The sequence below is a fragment of the Poecile atricapillus genome, chromosome Z, assembly GCF_030490865.1.
Source record: "Poecile atricapillus isolate bPoeAtr1 chromosome Z, bPoeAtr1.hap1, whole genome shotgun sequence".
Lineage (NCBI taxonomy): Eukaryota > Metazoa > Chordata > Aves > Passeriformes > Paridae > Poecile > Poecile atricapillus.
The window spans coordinates 138,112,913-138,133,843 of NC_081289.1; the positions used below are offsets into that span (position 1 = coordinate 138,112,913).

Below are 20,931 nucleotides of genomic sequence, written 5' to 3' on the forward strand. Positions count from 1 at the left end.
GGAATCATTTGCATATCCCACAATGCCATGTCCTAACCTCAGTCAGTATCTGCAGACAGTTGTGACAAAACAGATGACTGACCAAAGATTTCTGTGAGCAGAGATGTGAGTTAAGTCAGCTGCCAGATTGGAGCCACCTGTGAATCCCATCTGATCTATTGTGAAGAAAGCAAGATCTGGCAGATCTGAGCCCCAGCATCAATTCCCAGAGCAGGAACTATTTGCTCCCTTGAGGAATGGCCTGGGACACTGAGAAACAACAAATAATCAGAACAACAAGGACACACCATTTTCCGAGGTCTGATACAATCTTTCTTTTAAAAGGGTTATTGAGCCAATCCACATGACTATACCTCCTTAAATATATTTTATTATGTCTGTTCTCAAAAATTTATTTTCTCTATTGAATGTGAGACTTGACCAAAATAAAAAAATTAAGCACCTGGCTGTGAAAATCAGCCCATCCTTGGCAATAACATGGACACGCTTGAAGTGCTGCACACCCCAAAGATACCAACAATGGGTTCTGCATATGCAACAGAAACTATCAAGCTGGTGTCAGAAATGGTAATATTTTTCTCTCCCCTGTGAGGTTTATTACCTAGCTGCTGCTTTAATTCTTGTGTGAAATTGTGCTAAATGAACATTTTTAAGTGTCATCCCCTTCCTACTGTTTGATATTTCACTGACAGCTGCTACAAAAGGTTTTCGCTTCAACTTGACGAATATATGTTAAAGTGTCATAAAAGCAATCTAAGAGATTTTAGAGAGCTTGGCCACGTACAATCAAATAAACACAGAACTAAAATGGATTCACTTTTGTATTCAGATGCAACAATGACTATTAACACTTATTAGCAGAGGCTTGATACTTTATTTCAATAGTTGACAGAATTTAAAATAAAATTCATTTTGCTACAGAACTCTGTTAAAAATCATTTTAGGTAAACATGATCAAAATCAAAATGCCTATTTGATTGACTGCAAAAGATTAAGTGAGGCTGGAAATCTGTACAAGCTCCCCTTCTCACAGGGCTTGTTGGTGTAGAGTTTCAGAAGCCCTGACCCATAGCCAGAATGACCCTTCCTGGCTTGGGCAGCAGTCACAGGAAGCTGTTGACAGGGCTCTGTTCTACGGCAGATCCGGGGCAGGAGCCACGGGCCGGCTAAAAAATGCTGCTCCCACTGCCCAGCTACAGTATCAGGAGTCCTGGGCTGCCATGGGGGTGAAGGACAGCTCTGCAGTACCAGAGCCATTTCCAGGCTACTGCTGTCCAGAACCAGCAGGAGGCAGCTCAAAGATGCGCTTGTTGAAAGTACAACCACCACTTGAGGCTCTGCCTCTACACCTCTCACCAGCCTTCCCACTCAGGCACACAGACCTCACACAGCACCTCTTACAAAGGTACAGCAGGGACATAAATCAGTGTGACCTGACAGCTAAAGGAAAAGCTCCAAAGTCACAAGTGACCTTGGGTGCAGCCAATCTTCTCACCAGCCAGCAGCAAGGAAGAGCCCAGCCTTGCTCCAGCCAGCAGGACCTCCCCACACCCACAATAAACTGTACCAGGACAGAACAGTACCAGATTAACCAATGCTGCACAACACCCTGAACATTGAACTCTGGTCACAGTGGTTCTCTTGTTACACATTTATTTGGCAATTCCTCTAACCCCCTTAATCTCCTCACTCTTTGGTATTTTCTTCTCTGAGATGCCAATGCAGGACTACACTTGAAGCCTTCAGCCAGCCATGGATTTAAATCCAGAAATGTCACTGCCAAAGCAGGGGTAGCATCTTTGGGAAGACCCAAGTGGGCATGGCTCTCTGAAACAAGACATTGTATCTTCACAGGTGCCACTTCCCATTGTCACCTCCACAAGAGCTCCAAAAGCAGAGTAGTTATTCTATGGGGCTAAGAGCCAGACCCTGGAGGGGAACTGTGAAAAAACAACAGACACTAATACAATCAGAGATTATTTTATTCAGAGATTTTGTCTAAATAGTTGTTTCTTTGCTGGCAAAGACTTCTTGCCCCTTCAGGACTGTCTGGTAGCAGACAGGGACACACTTGGGTAGCAATTCTGAGAAAACCAGAACAAGTAACACAATCGAATGCTCTCAGCAATGATGGCAAAGCAAAATTTGAATTTTGTTTTCAAGGTTTTCAAATTGATCAGGAACCCCATTTCCTCACTTCACTGTTGCATTTTTCACCTGGGAAGGAAGAAAAGCTGGACATTACCTGCACTAACAGAGGCAGCAGCTGCTGTCCCACCAGCTGTTGAATGTCTTTAGACAAGCTTTATTTCAGCTCTACCACTAGAAAATGGTCAACACTGGGGTCTGTGCAAGGCAACCTGCCCTGCTCCTCCTCATTCCTCTCCACACCTCCTAGATACTTGCCAGCAGATCCCTCTCTTGCATAATTTTAAGGTAAATGTATGCAAATCACACAGTTGGGCACCCCACAGAGAATTCCAGGAGTGCACACTGGGCCCAAATTAGATGTTTTGATCCTAGAAAGTTAACATAATGGAGAGAAATGCCATTATCTCCTTTGGGGTCCTTATGAGCTGAAACTTCGTACTGAAAACCTACATTGATGCAATGACCTGAGATGTTTTGACCTCCAGCAGCCCAATGCTCCAGCTCCAGGCTCTAATGTCAATTCAGATCCCTAGGCTGGGGTTTTGCCACAAAATGAAAATAAGCCACAGAGAAGCACAGCACCCCACTGCAGTGTTCACATGTGCCCAAAGGAGATGGCAGCACCTGGGCAGGCAGGATCCAGCAAGTTCCTCGTCTGCTGAAGCCAAAGAGCATGAGAGATGGGAGCCATGACACTGGGAGTTGTATTTCAGGGTTTTATTAGTTGCTCTTCTGCAGAATCAAAATATTTAGCAAATTAGAGATTCCTCTAGACTGCTGATATTTCATGTATTTAGAACTTGATCAATGTACAACATAATACTTTGAACTATCAAAAACAACCCCAAACCTGATTTGTAGTACTAGATGTTATTATGTAGTTCTATAGCAATGTGAAAAATGGAACTAATGCAGTGAGTATATTTGTTTTAAAGAAAGTGCTTGAAAAAAACCTCCTGCATCACACTGTATATTATTTAGATCAAAAAGATAAGTGAATTTCTAGCAGGGCATTGTCTTAAATATCCTACAAGCCCAGGGGATTAAAAATATTGAGCCCCAGCTCTCCACCTTCAGGTTCAAGAACCAACACAAGTTGCAGGTCTAGGTTGAGTTCACAGCTTACCTGCTTCAAGGGAATTTACCACTCAGCATTGCACACTTGTGTCTGGCAGAAGTGTTGGATGAATGGGTAAAAAACAAAAACCAAGAGGACAAAACAAGGTTCTGTCTTTATGCATAGTGACAGTTTCTGAACCAGTGTTCTACTAAGTTACAGACTAATTTTTAACCAAAAAATAAAACTCCATTGCACTAAAGGTCAAATTTAACCAGGTAATCTGGACTGTGACACAGTCAAGTAATTCAGTACAAGCAGACAAGACACCATGAAAGCAGCTTCAAAGAACCAAAGCATCCTAGTTTCAGACCCAACTTAATATTCTTCTGTCCAACTCCAGTGCAACAATGAGGGGGGCAACCACTCCATCTCTACCTATGTACAATTCCAGTCAAGGCTGGGCAGTCTCAACTTTCCGTGGCCAAGCTGGAAAAAGGAAACTCAGGAAAGGACACTTCAAAATTTAATTTAAGAATGAAAGTTGGCCCTCAGTGAAAAGAGAAATGCTGGAGTGATGCACGCAGGCAGACTTGCTCAGTCACTCTCCCTTGTATGCGAAAAGCTGGACTCCTTCCCACTGAGAGCAAGTCACACTGGATGCGAAGGTGGCGGGGCTGGTCCTGCTCCGTTGCACACAAAGAATCCAGGAATGTGTCTTCAGCTGGCTCCTGCACGGGCCATTAGATCTTCCAAAGCATTGTGTTGGTCGTTGTTGTGTAATAATAAGACCTCCTTAATGTCTTTTAGTTCAAAGCCCATTTCTTTAAATTGACTCATTAATTGGAGAAGTTCTGTGATCTGAAAGACAGACAGCCTGTTATTTGCAAGAGTAAAGTAGATGGATCAGTGCTTGGTGGAGGTTTAGCACAGAGCCTGTCTTCAGCAGCTGGGCATGCCATAATTGTGGATTCCTCCTCCCCAGACACAGCCTATTCCAGCTCTGTTGGGACAAACTTTGCTCACACTAGAGCTACCAGAGCTCCGGGCACAGCAGCCCACAGAAGCCTTCAGTTCTCTCTATTTGCCATCCTTCAGTTTTAAACCCTATTCAATCAGGGCACCAAAGCTCCGTCTGCAGGGGTGTCTCTCACAGAAGGATATTTATCAGTCTGGCCCAACGTGGGATTCCAAAAATTCTGATTAATGGCACCCAGCTGCCCCATCTAGCAGCTCCTGCTGCATCTGATTTTTTTTAAAGTTACTTGGACTTTGGGAACAGTGCAGTAGCCTTTGGTATCAAGAGACTTCTCAGATCTAGGGCAAACTTGGGGGATTAGCACAAACCCCACAGTGTACATACAGTATTTCCAACATAAACTGAATCCTCCCTGAGCTTTGAAAAATAAAATGGCAAGAAGTGAGTCAGCTAATCACTTTTATGAACCCTCTGCCATTTATAGTGCATCTGCTCCACTCCAGGGGAAAGAAAAATCCCAAACAAGCAAGGAGGTTGAAATGGGCAATCAGGAGATTAGCCATTTCCAATTCTGGGGTTGAGCCAATAGCAAATGGACTTCTCAAACTCGGTTCCTTTCCATCCTCGCACTGCTACTGCTGTTTACAAGATTATCACTTGTCCAATAAAAGCAGGAAAGCATATCTATGTTTGAGGGGGTTGGGTTGCACCTCTGAAGACTTCATGTAACAACCTGTCACACAACTGGCTGGCAGACTTTAAGAAAATCCTGTCATCTGCCCTTACTACTCACTCCTGCTTTTCCTTTGGTGCTGGTAAAGCAGCCAGACAATGAACTAGACCCCAAAACATGCATTTTCTAGCTTCTTCCAGAGCAAGCCCTAACTCAGTTTGCTGGGCAGCCAGGCAGATGCACTTGTACAAGGGAGAAAATTAATGGCCAGGGCAGGCTGGCAAGGTTTGAAAGACAATTTTTGCTGCTGCTGAAGTTAACTGTATCTGTACCAAGCACCTACCCCAGAAGAGAATTCTGGGCATTCAGAACAATATGACCACAATAAGCAGGGTCTTAAAAAAATCCTGTTCCCATAAAAATGGATGCAAATGAGACTAACAAAATGGCACAAATTCTAACGCCTTAACAAATTTTAGTTTTATCAACACAAAGATGTCCTTTGGCAGTCAGTTCTGGAAACAAGGCAGCATTACCATGAAAGTCAGAATTACATCAGCCAGAAGAACTGCTGCTGGAATTCCCTGTCATGGCACATTTTTCTATTCCTGCACACACTGCGCCCTCACCTTCTCCTCTGAACACTGGTGCATTTCCAAAGCTGCTTCAACAAGAAGTGGATCAAAGCCCTTCTCACAAAGCTGTCCATGTGCAAACAGGTAATCCAAAACCTGTGGGGAATGAAGAAAACAAACTGGGTTTGCAGAGAGGCACTTGCAGCAGGCAGCTGAATGTCACCCTGGTACATGTAGAGGGGCTGAGCATGATTCTACTCAGGGCTTCACCAGGGACAGAGATACAGTCCTTCCTAGCAGAGTTGAGACACTCCTTATACAAGAGCTTGTGCAGAGAAAGCAGACAAACCCTTTTGTCCTGCTGTGCTCTCCTTCATTCTAGTCAAAGCAGCCTCGGAAGTGTATCTTTAGCCCTCTGACTGCAGAGCAGAAGTTTCATTGTGCTTTTTATACTACAAGTTTTAAAAATGAAACTGTAGGTCCAGCAGTCAGGACATATCTGCTTTTTAGCTTCCTCTCAGCCACAGGAGCTGATGCAATCTGAGAGCAGTCAGCCTTTGAACATCAACTCAGCATACAGCAAGTGAGCTGCAAACACCAACTCACACACTCAGAAACTGCTGCCAAATTCCTTACCCATCCTCAGCCTTAAGGGGAAGGGTCAAGTAGGCAATGCTAGGTATATGAAAGAACAGAGCTTGCAAGTAGAGCAGCATTTAAAACCACCCTCCTAAGGGACCTTTTTTTCTATTTGATACCACAGTTCACTCCAGTGCACAGCTAAGTCACTCTCTGTATGTAGGGAGATGGCCAGCAGATCAGTCCCACAAGCAGGAGGCCCTGGGACATGCTCTGTGCAGCACACAGCAGCCTGCTGAGGTCTGGCACGAGAGCTTGGGCAAAGTCCTCCCACTTTGAAGTGTTTGTTCAAAGAAGATGCAAGAGCCACGCTCTGCCCAGCAGTGCTTTGTGCCCAGTGACCTGGTTTGAGCAGGTGTAAGAGGCAGTGCCCAAGCAAGAAGCAGCAGCACCAGGGCACACATAGGTCGGCCAGTGCAGCCTTGCAGGTGCCTTTCAGAGCTGTCTTACGTCTGCAGGGGCCAATCTCTCTACAAGGGGGGGTGCGTCAGCATTGTAAACCATCGTGCTCAGAACAAGGGAGGTCAGCTGGATTTCTGTCATGTGGCTCTAAACATGGCACAAAGCCATGGTAAGCTTCCTCTGAATGTGTTTGTGGCTTCAGGAGAGACCCAGAATCTCTCCCCCCAGTTTCACATGGAGCAAAGAGCCCATCCCAAACTCAGCATGGCTCCAACACAGCACCCACAGGTTTGGCTGACTCTTGCAGTCTCTCACCAGAAATAAGCACAAGCTTTAGGTTGCAACCCCCTAACTTCCCCTAACCCTATTAAGAGTTACAGTATTTCCCCCACCCATTTTGCAAACCCAAGACGGCTTCCCAGCAGAACCAGCATACAGTAAAGCATTTCTTTGCACTGCATGAGCTCTTACCTGGTCTATGTTCTGTCCCTTCTTCTTCATGGCTTTCAGGACGTTCTCAGGCGAGTAGCCCATGTTGACCACAGTCTCCACACAGTGCCTCTCGCTGGGGGAGAGGCCCTGCTGCAGCTCAGCTGCAAGACCACCCGGCCACTTCGTGCAGCTGCTATTATTGGGCACTTTAGACACTGCAAAGTTTTGGTGTGTTACCTAAGGGGGAAAACCCAGAGGTTGAAGTGATGGTCATCTCTTGCATCCCCTCATCCTGTTTCTGCCTAGGGCCAGAACCACGATACCCCATGTAATTAATCCAAGAGGTTTTTTAGAGTGCCCTTGGGAAGTTACATATTGTGAGGATGAAACCAAGTAGCCTGATTCCCAACACACTCTTAACCCTCAAAGCAACAATCAAGAACCCAGATCCTTCACAATGAACACTCTTCTACTGGTGTGACCAAAGCCTTTGAACACCCAAGCCCTGCAACCGTGAAGGCTGGGATACAGCCAAACCTTGCATCTCAAAGGACGCACAGATTGCTTCCTTCATCTCAGGATTACTCATCACCTATGGCTTTATGTACTCAAAGGAACACCACTTGTCAAGATTACCACAAACATGATCCAATGCAAGCAAGCACACAGGTGTATTTGGAAACTTACCACAGGGATTTCTGTTTCCTGGTAGTCTGGGTGTACCTGCTGGACAACACACAAAAAAAACCAAGTATAAACATCATGCACCAATCAGCAGACTTTGCCACAGCTGGGTAAGGATGGTTTTATAAAAGATTCTACCACAGGACTGGAGACTTTAGGGTCTGATCAGGCTTCCACATATGAGATTCTGACCTTACCCATTGCCTGCAGCTATAGAATCACCATCATCATAAAGATCATTCCTCTTCTCAGCACTCTACAAATGAATTACACTCCAAAAGGGATGTGTGTACCCCCACAATAATTATAAGATTGTTTCTTCTGTCACTGTAACAGCTGCATGTTCACACAGCCCCAGTTCAGGTCCTGACCAAGACTACACTGCCTAACAGTGATCATTTTGAAGTCATTGCCTAAAGACTTCTCTGGACTTTTTGACGGTGTGAAGGGGAAAGAAAAAAATAGACCTCTTTTCTATTGCCAAAACACTGAACTCCATACATCACATAGGGACAACGTGCCACAGTGGCTCAAAAGAGCATGTGAGTTTTCTACCCAGCACTTGTCCCACTCCCAGCACACCAGCAAGGCTGGGTTATGTCCCCTGCTGTGCACCTGTTCTGCTTGTGCAGAACCACCCCACCACTTTGTACACCCTTGCCCAAGTCAACAGTGCAAAGTCAGGCCTTGGCCCCACCAAAGCTGCATGTTTCAGTTCAATACATTTAGAACTCCTGCATTTTAAAGAGTTAGAACAGACTGCAAGAAATCACTGTGGACCAAGAACCGCAGTTTTTAGCATTTCATAATACTTATTATGCCAGCACAGATTGCTTGAAAGCTTGTCCACATCCTTCCGAAAGGCCTTCTTAGTGCCCAAACTGAACTACAGAAAATCCACTATAGAAAACCAATTCTGAAAAGATCTATTAGGATTTTAATAAATTCCATTTATTTGCAGAAAGATCCAACGCCACCACCAAGGAGGTTTTGTTCTGCATTCCTAAACATCTTCCAGGGTAAGAATTTCTCTTCTAGAAAACCAACCCTGAGACATCATATTCATTATGATGCACTAGGGTACCCAAGAACCTCTTCTCATGGCATGTTCTTCACACACATCCTTTCTCCATACACTTTTTCAAGGGCAAAAAGCACTGGAATAGAAGATACATTTAAATAGGGAAAATAGCCCTGAAATCAGCTAGTGGGTTATGAAACTGAAGGATGATGATTTGTCATTAATGATGCTTTGTTATTGACACCGCAGCCAAAAAAATCAAAACTGTTTCTGACACCAGCGATTCAGCAGTCTAGGAAAGCCAACTTCTCTTACTCAGTCTACTTAATTTTAACCTGTTGTCTTCATTAATCATTTCTACCTCTGCTAAAGCTGTGAAAATCAATGCACTGAGATTCAAGAAAAAATAAAAGTGAGGAGAGGGGACCACCACAGAACTTATGAAGCCTCAGAGAAATCACAGACTTATTTCTATCCAAAGATTCCTAGATCTAATTCAGTGGTAAAGCAAAAACTACCATAACTGCAAATTCAAAGTCAAAATTTCTAATATTGTGAGGAAAAAAAAACAAACTATGGAATACATTGGGATACAGGCCTGTTTCTCCCAGCCATAGAGATGACTCTGATTTTTTCTACTCTGAGGATTTTTGTTACATTTACTTAAATTCTTTTGTTGCATTTACTTAAATTTCTTGCATATCAGCCATCATTTTCCAGTGGAACTATACTGTGGAAACATAAAACAAGTATAATCTGAAGTCTTGGAATTTAAGCACAAAGAACTAAGTTCCATCAGCATAATTATTTCTTGGTTCACTCCTTCCAAACCATAAATAGTTTCAAATTAACTAATTAATTTATTGCTTCTCCTAGTAAGCCTACTTTTTTTCCACTTTGCATCTTCCCTTACAGCACTATCAAGAATATACTTTCCCTCTTGGTCTTTAAAAAAAATTAACTCAGCAGAGAGATATTAATAGTTTGAGTGTAAATTTAGGCATCTTAATGCCTAAATTAAGACTAGTGGTAAGTGATCTTTTGTCCCCGGAGATGCTATGTGTTCTGTAACTGAGGTCATACAGGCCCCTCTCACACCTGTGACCTGCAGAAGTGAGCAGGTGCTCAGCACACTGCTGCTCTTGCCAAAGTTAACAGTATTGAATTTGTTCCAGTAATCAACAAACAGCTGTTCTGCTGTGCTCTGTCAGATACACTATTTCCCAGAATATTGTACTTCACAATTATGAGTGCATTTACCTAACCCTGAAAAGAGCTGGGGGAACAAAAGGGGAGAAGCAGCATCACTTGTTTCAGAGCCCATGGTGTCACACAAAAACCTACAGTATGCCACTAAAACCACAGAATCACTGAAAAATTGCTTCTTTTGGACAGAGAAAAAACCCAGATTATTTTAGAACAAGCTAGAGGATTTTACACAGCTTTCGCTAGGCTTCATGAGTAATGGTGTCCAGATCTGCAGCTCCTCGTAAAAAAACCCCCACAAGCTTACTCTAATGTCTGTTTTTATTCACAAAGAGACAAAAACAACACCTGATGCAAAGTTACTGTTGTCAAAGTACTTTTAGAACTTGCAACAAGATTGAGGAAATGAAGAGTGAATCTCCCATCTCAGAGCTGTATGGTGGTCATCTCTAATACTAAAAATACAAGAAGATCTTCAAGGTTGGTTTAGGTCTCCACCAAGCAATGACTCCATCCTCCTTCACACGAAAGGGTGAATACAGGATTTCACATCACTATAAATTTTTTTCTTCCTGTTAATGATTAGGTTTTAAAAGCATCTCAGGAAGAAAACTGAAACTAAAAAAAAAAATAGGCTTACTTCATTGCAGGTTAATTGCAAGCACTTTTTTCTTCCCCAAATGACACAGCACATCTGTGTGTTTTAACCTATCATTACTTATATTTCTTGAGAAGCCTGCATTTCTCATTATTTCCAGCAAATAAACAAGCAAACCAAGGAAGAAAATCAGAAGATATTTGATTCAAAACCTAACAGCACTACAGAATCTGATATAGCTCATCTGGGTAGGACAAAATGCAGGACTGTGTGTAGAAGATGCCTTATATACCTAGCTTAAAGGTGTGCAGCTATCAACAACAAATGAGAGCTGAAAAGCTGAAAGAAGAATCACTGGAATTGGTCTAAAAATGTCGAATCTGTGGGAAAATTCAGGGTAATAATCTGAGGATCATAACTACCACCACAGAGACCTGTTGGATTGATCAATTTGCCACATAAATTAAGAGAATCTGCAATTCACTCCTAGTAAATGAAATTATAACCAAAGCAATAGGGCAATTTAGAGGCAAGAGTTGTCTCTGCACCTCCACCTCTCACCAGCAACCCCAGTTCCACTCCACTTTGTGTTTACCGTAGTCGATGTACTTTGAGATGATTCTTCTTCTGTACAAACAGTAGAAACAACCTGGGGAGACAGCCTGGATGAAGAGGATAACGTCTCCCTGCCATTGTCCTCATTTAGAGTGGAAAGACCAAGCATATGGTGTCCATTCAGTTCACTGACTTTGCTCTGAGCACAGGTCTGCAAAGAGCTAAGCAAAGTGCCGTTGCGGAGGCAGGTAGTGCTGTGGAAAGTGCTCGTGAGCTTTGTTGATTTTTGATCACCCTCATCGGAGTCAAGCTTAGGGAATGACAGGGATTTGATATTGCTCACTGAAGTGATGGGGGAAAGGGACACTTTGGAAGACAAGGACATCTTTTCACAGTTTCCCAGCTGTGGTAAAGTGATAAAGCCATTGGGTTTGTGAAGGGGTTTGAAGTCCAACGTGGCCCTTTCTATGGATGCCAGAACTTCCTCATCTTGCAACATAGACTCAGACCCTCCTTTAGGCAAAGTATTATCTAACAGCTGGGCAACAATTGGCCCAGTAGTACCAACATGGATTTCAAGGATATTTTTTAATTCTTCCTTATCATCAATAGTTTTTAATTCCAGTTTGTCAAACGGGTCTTCTTCACATTCAAAATCAGCTGGGTTGAAATCTGCCTTTGGACGAGGTGGACTGAGGACCTTCTGCTTCACAGAGCTGGTGTTGGCTGGGGTAGGAGTCAGAATATTATTGTGCTGCAGGCTAGCGAGGATGGGGTTAATAGGAGGAGGCATGGCTTCAGGGCAAGGTCCCTCTGAGAACCCCATCTTGGTGTTGTCCTCTGGAGCTGCTTTTGAGTTTGCTAGAGCTTCTTCTGCCTTGCGTTCAGCTTCTCTCTGGGCAGCCTGAATTTTTTTTATCTCTTCAGCCCACTCAATTGTTTTCTTTTCCAGTGAGAAGTCATACTTGATGGGGGTGGAGAGGAAAGAAGAGAAGGGGAAGTTAAAAAGAAAAAAAAAAAGTTTTAAAGCTTATAGCTGCTATTTTAACAGCAACATAAATTAACACAAAAGAGAATAAGAGTTACATGAATTACCAAGAACAGCAACATTTTTTCACAAAATGCAGATTGACAAAGCTGGCAGACACCAGAAGTACTTAATTTTGCCAACAACCACAAAACCTGGCTGCAACCTGGATTAGACTACTGTATTTTGCCTCTTTCCTATGTTTAGCTTTGCTTTAGAACTACTCATCAAAGATCAGTTTCACAGCCCTCCCACCTTCTTCCCCCAGGACAAGGGAGGTAGCAAGAGGAAGACTAATCAGTTATTAGATGAACAATCACACCCTGATCTGGCACCACCGAACTATCCCCAGTCCACAACTTCTACAAGTCATTCAGCAGACTATTTTTGCATCCAAAGGCCAGTACAGTATTACTCGGTTTTTCTAAAAGATTTCTAAGGGACTTTAATTAGAGTGTTACACACATTTGGTTTAAGCAGTACTTTCATTCCCACTCCAGTGCAGTGCCTCACCAGCCAAAAGGGATACAGTGGCTACACCAATGACAACACCTACAGGCAGCAGCAGATTTTGATGTAGTTACTGATGCGACAGGATCCCAAAAGCTTTTCCCATTTAACATCAGGTCCTTTAAGGCCAGATCAGCACAGAGAGGCATCTACTCACTACCAGTGTACTGATCACAGAGGCTTAGTTGTAAAGGGCAAAATTCTGAGTAGCCTAACTCTATTTTTAAATACCCACATATTTTTTTATACTAAAAAATTAATGGAAAGCTGTATTTCCTGCAGTACTTTTTTTTTAACAGCACTCACTACAGCAGTTAAAAGAATCAAATTCCACTGTGAGATGCACAGTCCACACTGTGCAGGGTGTTGCAGTGTGAACAGGCACACTATGCTGGCTGAGCCCCAGCTTGGCAGTAAAATGGAGACACACCACAATCAAGCCAACAACAGGATATCAGCATCTCCTTTGGCTCTCCCACATCAGCTTAACTGAGTGGAAATATGGGTAGTAGAAAAATCAGGTAATTCTTTAATGGTTATGAGGGAAAAGCCATGAAGAAGGATAACAGGGTAGGGAGAAAACAAAAACAAGAAAAAAACAGAACCACCTACAGCAATCTGTCACAAAGTAAAAACAATCATCAACTGGGGGGCTGGTCAAGAAAAATCATGGATACAAATGAGAAAACATAATCAAATTAGACTTCCTGTATCACAACCTGCATTTTGAGATCAGATTTCCAATGTTAGGCTAGTTATGCTAAAGCAATTGATTTTATGCTACTAACTGTTTATTTTACCAGAAACATGCTCCTGAAGACAGGGAAGCCATCCATGTACCAAGCTGTAACCTGTTTGCCCCACAGCTTGGAAAGAATTCTCACTCAGAACTACAGAGAAGAACACACAAGAACTACACAGAAAATAAGAACTGAAAATTATGCCATTGCCCTGATATCGTTGTATCCCTTCTTAGAATTTTTCCTCTTAAAAATTATATTCAAAATTTGTAAAGATAACATTTAGAAATAACTACTACACAAAAACACTGTGCTTCTTTGAAGCAGATTGACTGAAGCAAATACTTAAAAATAAAAGCTTCATGGCTTTTTAAAGCAATAAAAATTAGAAGCTTTTTGCATGAACCATCATATTTTAATTTTCTATACAGCCCAATAGATCTTCTAGAAATATACGACTGTCTGTGTGCAAACTGTGACAACTTGGAACACACAGCACCACAGGTTGGGGCCAGGGGTAAGGGGAGAAGGAGCAGGAAGACAAAACATCACTTACCTGGGCTTCTCTGACAAGCTGAGAAGAATCAGACAGACAGAAACCAATGGGTAATCCAACCTTTGCTGGGGTTTTGAACTTGTCTCCTATCTTAAATGGGACATCATCAAGGTAACTGAAAGGCCCTGAAATCAGAAGCAGAAATTGAGAAAAAAACCCCACAACTCACGAATTTCACACTTTCAATTCAGGCTCACATTGCTGTATTTGGGAGCTATTTTATCTCCACTGAAGCATCTACACCAGGTAACAACAAAAATAAGAGTTTGAAGCTATTTGGGCCTCAGTGTCTCAGTTTAGTTTAGGAAGTTTGCTCAGATTTCGTTTAATTTCTAAATTCTAGCCAATAACTGTTAAAAAAAAAAAGGCAAACCCCGTCACAATCCACCAGATTTTGACATCAATGCAACCAGTATCTTAGTTTCCTTTGTGACACTACTATTCCTACACAACTGTATGCTGAAGCTCTTCTGAACACTGTATTCTATTGCTATAAAAAGATCCATCATTTTTTGTCATATTCAAAACAGATTTTAAAATTACTCAACTTTAGAACAACTAAGGCAAACTACAGTCCAGGTTTTGACATACAACTAGTAAGTAGCATTTGGACAGAAGTGGTCACAAAGGCAATGCAGTGAACCAAAGCCATTCCACTTTAAACAAAACACAGTGAAATAAAAAGGTTATTTAGCACAGCAACTTTAATTTTTGAAACAAGGCAATCTAACTTTATCAGGCCCTACATCTGTCTTTTTTTTCTGGGATGACACTTTTCCTGCAAATTCACAAGGATAAAACACTTAGAGCTCAACCACCACCAAGCAGCCAGACTATTTGTGTGTTTTCCTTGAAAGACTGAAGAAGTACGAGGAAACCCAAAATACAAACTAAACAACTTTTCCATCAACTGAAAATGGTCTCTTGGATCACTGGTCTAAGCTTTTGGAATCACAGACAAGGTTTCTGGCATATGAAACAATCTGAAGAGTGACTCCAGGCCTCACTTGTAGCTTCTCCCTGAGTGAACAGATACAGAAAGACATTAGTGGCAATATCTAAGATGGTATTCAGTGACCAAGCCCTAGCTCAGTGAACTGTGACTTGCTGTTTTTATCTGACCCATTTTCATACTCAGATGGCAGTTTAAGTACTGTTTGTGTTCCCTTACTGTTGATTCATCTACAAGGCAGCCACAGACTCCCAGAGGCTGAGCAGCGTTCATAAACAAGAACATCCTGTCAATTTGCAGTTAAAAGGCTTATATGCTGTCATTACTTGAGCTCTCATACTATGCACACTCACTGGGTGGTCACAGAGTCCTGTTAGGACACTTGGAAATGATCAGGATGAACAACCTACATCCCACCTGCACCTCCAGGATGAAAAAAAAAAATGTTTCAGGTAGAATACAACAGTAATTTCAGTGATTCTTACTGGGAATCACATATCCAAGCACTGCACAGCACAGCACCCAGACAGCATCTCACTTGGCCTACACCACCACTCTTCGCAACACAGCATCCAAGCTGTACTTGAGCTGAGAATTCAAGAGCCTGATGTGGTAAAGCATTTGCTTATACAGAAATAACAACTGTGGCAGCCTCTACAGCCAGAGTGGCAGATAATGGCCAGGTCAGAGACAACCAGATCTGCCAGCTGCTGCTATCACAGCCTGCTTAGTCCCACTGGCACAAGTCCTGCTCTAAGCCAGATGATCCAAGTGCAGCAAGATACCTCTCCACATGAATCTCCCAGCCCAAACTGCTCAGCATGCAAATGCTTGTCTTGTTAGACCTACTGACAATATGTAGTGGGCACTTCCCCTTGCACAGCTACACCTAAAGCAGATACCAGCCACATAGGGTACAAGCACAAACTTTGCTGTTTACATACCAGCAATCTTGTTTTGCACAGCAAATAAATACTAAGCACACCTAGACTAACTATATTGACAGCTGGCAGCTTAAGCCCAGAAGCTTGATTAAGGAATAAAAACTTCCTGCTTTCTCCCTAGTATATTAATTTTTCAATAACAACCCTTGATATAACCCTCATCCTGAATATAACTATGAGAAAAAGCCCGTAAATACATATTAAAAACACGTCAAATAGTTCAGGGTATTTAATGGCAAAAAGTCCAAGGCAAGACACCTATGCACACAGAATTCAGTTTGTTCCAGCCCAATCAGAACAGTACTAGCCTGGTGAAGCTAAAATCTTATCCAGGGAGCCAAGGATCTGGTTGGTTTTTTTGAGCAGATCACAGTGAACATGCCGAGGAGTAAAAGTGTGCAAATTGTTTTAAATGCCACATTCTAGAGCAATAAGAATAAACCGACATAAAAAAAAAGTATTATGAAAGATATTGTTACAACAGTCACATGTTCAAGTGAAATAACTTTTCACCAAACTGCTATTTAGTAAGTCTGTTAGGCACTTCATCCTTGTATCAGTTAAAAGCATACTAATTTCTGAGAATAGACCTGGCAAAAGTGTACTTCTAAGCCAGGTCTCTGGCACTGTGCTCTGTACTACATTCCTGGCACAAGCTACTACAAGAGTAGGATTTCTCTCCACTTCAGTATAATTCAAAGAAGTGTCCTTCAGTTTGGCACCAAAATGGAAACTTCAGGAAAAAAATAAATAAATAAAAACACACACACATATATAACCAAAACAGTTACCAGTTATGAATGTGGAACAGTTTTGAAACCACATGGAACTCAGTTGCTGTGGAAACACTAACCAATTACATAATTGTCAGAAATCAAGAGTTAAAAAGCTTTGAAATTGTATAGCAACAGCAAAAATACAACTGAAATATTGAAGCATCACCCTTGGCATAACCCACACAGGAAAAGGAAAGGAAAATTCCTTTCCCTCCACTCATACCTTGTGTTCCCATCTTCATCTCAATTTCAACATGGTCCTGAGCAACCTACTCTAGGTGACCCTGCCAGAGGTTTGGACATGATGATCTGCAGGTGTCTCTGTCAGCCTCAACCATTCTTGATTCAGTAACAGCCCTCTGACCTCTAATAAGCAGTTCAACAATAATCACAAGAGATACATCAACTATATTGACTGATTTCACCAGCCTGCCAGAGAGACAGAGCTGAAGGCAGCCACGTGGATGGATGCCAGTAAACCAAAACTCACTTACTGAGTTAACAACCCTGGAGAAGACTGAAACTGCCCTGCTGATCTCTTAAGACATAATTAAGCCAAGGAAGTTGCTCCACTACTCCTCAGAAACAGTACTGTGATAATGTGATTAGGAACAGGGGGTACACAAAGGAGCAGACAAGTTAACCAGGCAGCTCACAGCACCATTTGTTTGGACCTTGTTATTTTGAAGCCAGGAGCATGTTCCACCACACCATACTGTTGTGGGAAATACTTAAGACATGTTGAATTCTAGCCCTGAGCAGCCTTTGCTAGTCTGGTTAGGTGAGAAGAGGAGAAAAATAAAACAGACATAAAAGACAAGCAGATCAAAGTGTTCACAGAGACCATTTAGAGGAGCAAATGCTGAACAGCTGGCAACTACCAAATGAAAAAATTAGTTGTCTTGCAGCAAGGTCACTGTGGCACAGCAAAGGAGGAGATCATCTAAAAATGAAGTTTAGATAGGCTATTTTTATTAATTTTTAATTCAGCATTTAAGTGAGACCTTTCTTATTTTGTACTTCAACTTTATACCTGCAAGACTGAATAAAAAGCTCCAGGAAAAATGGAATTCTCCAGGACACTTTTAGTGGAAAAACTAGCCAGAAATATGAAGGCTCAATATCTAGAAGCATTAGTTTTAATAACCTGAAAAGCCTTGATTTCTGATTTGAGGAAGCCACATTACATACAACAAACTGAACTTTAATGTTCCACAGCAACATTAATTACATTCAAATTACACCCCATTTTCTAAAAAATAAGGACATTACAGGCAAATAACTTTTATGATACCAATCACCTGCATGACCTTATGCATCTCATATGTAGAAGACAGAAAAACAGAGTCTCTTCTTCACCTGCCTTCTGAACCAGTTTAGTCCAATTTAGGAGAGAAATTCACAGCTGAGCAAAAATGAAACATAATCCAATGTTGCATTAAAAGCTTCACTTTCAATTCAACTTCTCAAGTTGCTTTTATATTAAGATGCTACAGATCTAGTGTCCACTTTAGCAAACACCAGAGCAGTTCTGCTTTGATTTTGAAGGGGAGTTTGTTTGGGAAGGGGAATGTGTTATTCTGCCATGAAGGAACAGTGAACAGCCAGAGACTGATTTTTAGTTTAATCAGAAAACAGGCAAACACAGCATCAGCAAGCAACTATGCAAGAAGGAAGCCAAGGCACTTCATTCCTAACAAAAAACTACTCAGAGGCTAAACAGATTAATCTCAATGAACTGTCTAGGCTAGGACACTAGTCAGCAGCAATAGTAGGATTCACCCTGTTGAAAAGACAAGAATGCCAAATTTCACTTACCATGAGAGTCGGATCCCAACTTCTTAGAAGCCATTTAGAACCTGAAAAACATTTTAATACAGCTTGAACAACTTTGTATATAGAGCACAGAGTGAGTCTGTGCAGTTCCAGAGTCTTATCTGTAGGTTATGGTACACATTGCAGACACCTGATGTGCCTGTTCCCAAGACAGATAAGCAAACACATTTTTTAGCCTTGAAACAATTGAGCACACAAAACTTAGCCCAGGACCTGCCAACTGAAATAGAAAAATAAAGAAAACAAATCCCCAACCCAAAAAACAAAACAGCAAACAGCCAAGACACAACCAGGGTGATCAGGAAGACAGAGTTACAGATCACAGCACTCAGAGGCCACTCTGCCCCAGCCTCATGAAGCACACCCTGCCTACCATGGCATTAAGAATAGCTCTTCCTACTGGAAATACCACACTGATCCTCTTCAGTTTAATCCCTGCTGCTCTAAAAAAGGGATACTACGGCAATGGGTATGCAGCCAGTTAGCCAGCATGGCACTCACCTAGACACACTGGGCAATGTATACAAGTATAAAATAAATGGTACCATGAGGAAGATATGTTTGATACACACAAGAAATCAATGAGAACAGTTTGGCCCCACCCACTGCCTACATTAAGCAACAACTTTTTAAAACAAATTTTAAAATTTGGATGGAATCCTACACAGCCAAAATGTTAAACACAGAAGTGCCTAGACAGTTTTCAACAGAGAGTTGGCCTGCCTCATGAGAAGAGTTGTTCAATTATAGAATTAGCTGTCAGCTAAAACTCTGCTCCAGAATGCTTATGGTATACTCAGTAACATGGGTTTTTTTGCTAGATTAGAAGTATATAACAAGGTCTAGCTCGAGATATCACAGCATAATTTCTAAGAGTGCCTGAATTTACTTCTAAGTGTTCCTCGTAACATTCTGCATGACAAAGACTCAGAGTTGGCCTTTGTCTCTGAAATTCTCCAGCTCACAGACTGAAATGCTCAACAGCTGTTCTTCAAAACCATGGAGGCCTCTGGTACATCCCCACGGGCAGCAGAGCACAACAACATGGGGCAGATCTAACATTCATGCCCATCATTCCCCAGCCAAGGACTCTTGGGCTCACTGTTCCCATTGCAGATTCCAATGGCAAACATTACATTTTGAAGGAAAGTGTGGATTACACAGTTTAGCTGTTTCCTCCTTGATGCTGCTGACAGGACTGGGGACAAGAAGAGCCAGTTTCAAGTACTCAAGGAAAGTCCCTTTTGTGGTGCAAAGATCCCTTTCAACATTATGTTGAAATCAACAGGTGAACCAGTCCTGGCTAACGGGAATTCTATACTAAGCCAAAGCCAAACCCGTATGAAGATCACCCATGTGCAACCAGACTTTGTGAAACACAGTGGGCAGATGCTGGGCCATGGGGAAGTGAGTCATGCTGGGCAAGTCCAGGTGCATGCTGCACATAAAAACTGTGTGTCATCCTGCTCAGTGTTTGTCAGGTTCATTTCAGAACTCACCAACCTCTCTCAGCAGTGCTATTATGTCTGAAACTATTCCACTAAGCCAAAAACTGGTTCTGGCAACTAGTTCTCAGAAACAAACAAAACATTAAGGCTTCAAAGACGGAAAGCAAAGAAGGTGAAATAGTGTCAAGCCTGTCATCCAAGGAAGGATGTCAAGGGCAAAGCCACCAGACAACCCAGCAGAGCTGCATGTCAACCACTGGAGCTGAACAAGTCTTACCGGTCCCAGTGCCCAGACTGCAGACAATAGCACAAAAAATAGATGCACTTTCAGACCCAGGTTTCACAGCCAGACAAGCTGCTGTGTTGGTAGTTCCTGTCTGTGAGAGTAGCAATTAAGTTATCAACTGGATTTGTTTTTAGTGAAAAAGCCAGGTGACACATAAAATCATGCCTTCACATCCTCACCAGTCCTCTCTTTGTGGCTGGAGACTGCGTGGCACTGCTCACTCTCCACTGAACTTAGGAGAAAGCCTCTTCACACTTACTTTAATTTCTCAGAGTTTTTTTCCTAGTTACTGCCTCAGACTGAAAAGCAACTCCTTTTTTAAAGGATTTCAAAAACTTCTGATAAGAGAAAGTAACCTCCTCACTTTGCCAACTCAAGTTGATAAGGGGGTTTGCTCAAGGGAGCACCAGTTACTACTGCTCCAGGGACATGAGTGGCAATGTGTATAAATCCCAACAAGCCAAAACTGCACATCCAGCTTCCAAGGAGTCTTGCAGTAGCCTATAACACTGGAGCTGCATACAGTCTCAGTGTCATCCCACATAAGATATATGTATCTTGCTTTTGCTGCCAATCCTGTAGTAAAATCCTAATGCTGACCTGGTGTCTACATTAACTTCGAGATGCAGTGGAAAAATAATTCCTCTGCCATATGAAACACCTTAATTAACCACAGAACTAGCTAAGACACATCAGCAGCAAGCTAGTCATGAAACGGATTATTTCCAGAGCCAGTCACTTTAGATTAACATAGCATTTGAGTTTATATCACACAGGTATTGCTGATGCACTGTGACTGTGCACTTATTAAGACACCATTATTTCAGAAGGCACTTGTCAGCAGACAGAACTGTTAAGCACCACACTCAGTAACATAAGAACAG

The 20,931-nt window shown here is 42.2% G+C and overlaps 1 protein-coding gene across 3 annotated transcripts in view; it reads right to left on the reverse strand.

The window, feature by feature from the left end:
- Positions 1-1,964: 1,964 nt before the first annotated feature.
- The window catches only part of UBAP1 (ubiquitin associated protein 1), a 33,585-nt gene continuing 14,618 nt past the window's right edge, over positions 1,965-20,931 (reverse strand). For 2 of the 3 annotated variants that reach the window (XM_058826262.1, XM_058826263.1), the window contains exons 2-8: positions 18,296-18,336; positions 13,806-13,930; positions 11,013-11,936; positions 7,596-7,634; positions 6,948-7,145; positions 5,490-5,591; positions 1,965-4,069 (exon numbers count right to left, since the gene is read on the reverse strand). In XM_058826262.1, the coding sequence (XP_058682245.1) occupies positions 3,929-4,069; positions 5,490-5,591; positions 6,948-7,145; positions 7,596-7,634; positions 11,013-11,936; positions 13,806-13,930; positions 18,296-18,329 (1,563 nt within the window). In that variant the 5' untranslated portion in view covers positions 18,330-18,336 and the 3' untranslated portion in view covers positions 1,965-3,928. The remainder of the gene's footprint in view (positions 4,070-5,489; positions 5,592-6,947; positions 7,146-7,595; positions 7,635-11,012; positions 11,937-13,805; positions 13,931-18,295; positions 18,337-20,931) is intronic. The other variant, XM_058826264.1, reaches the window with a different exon arrangement.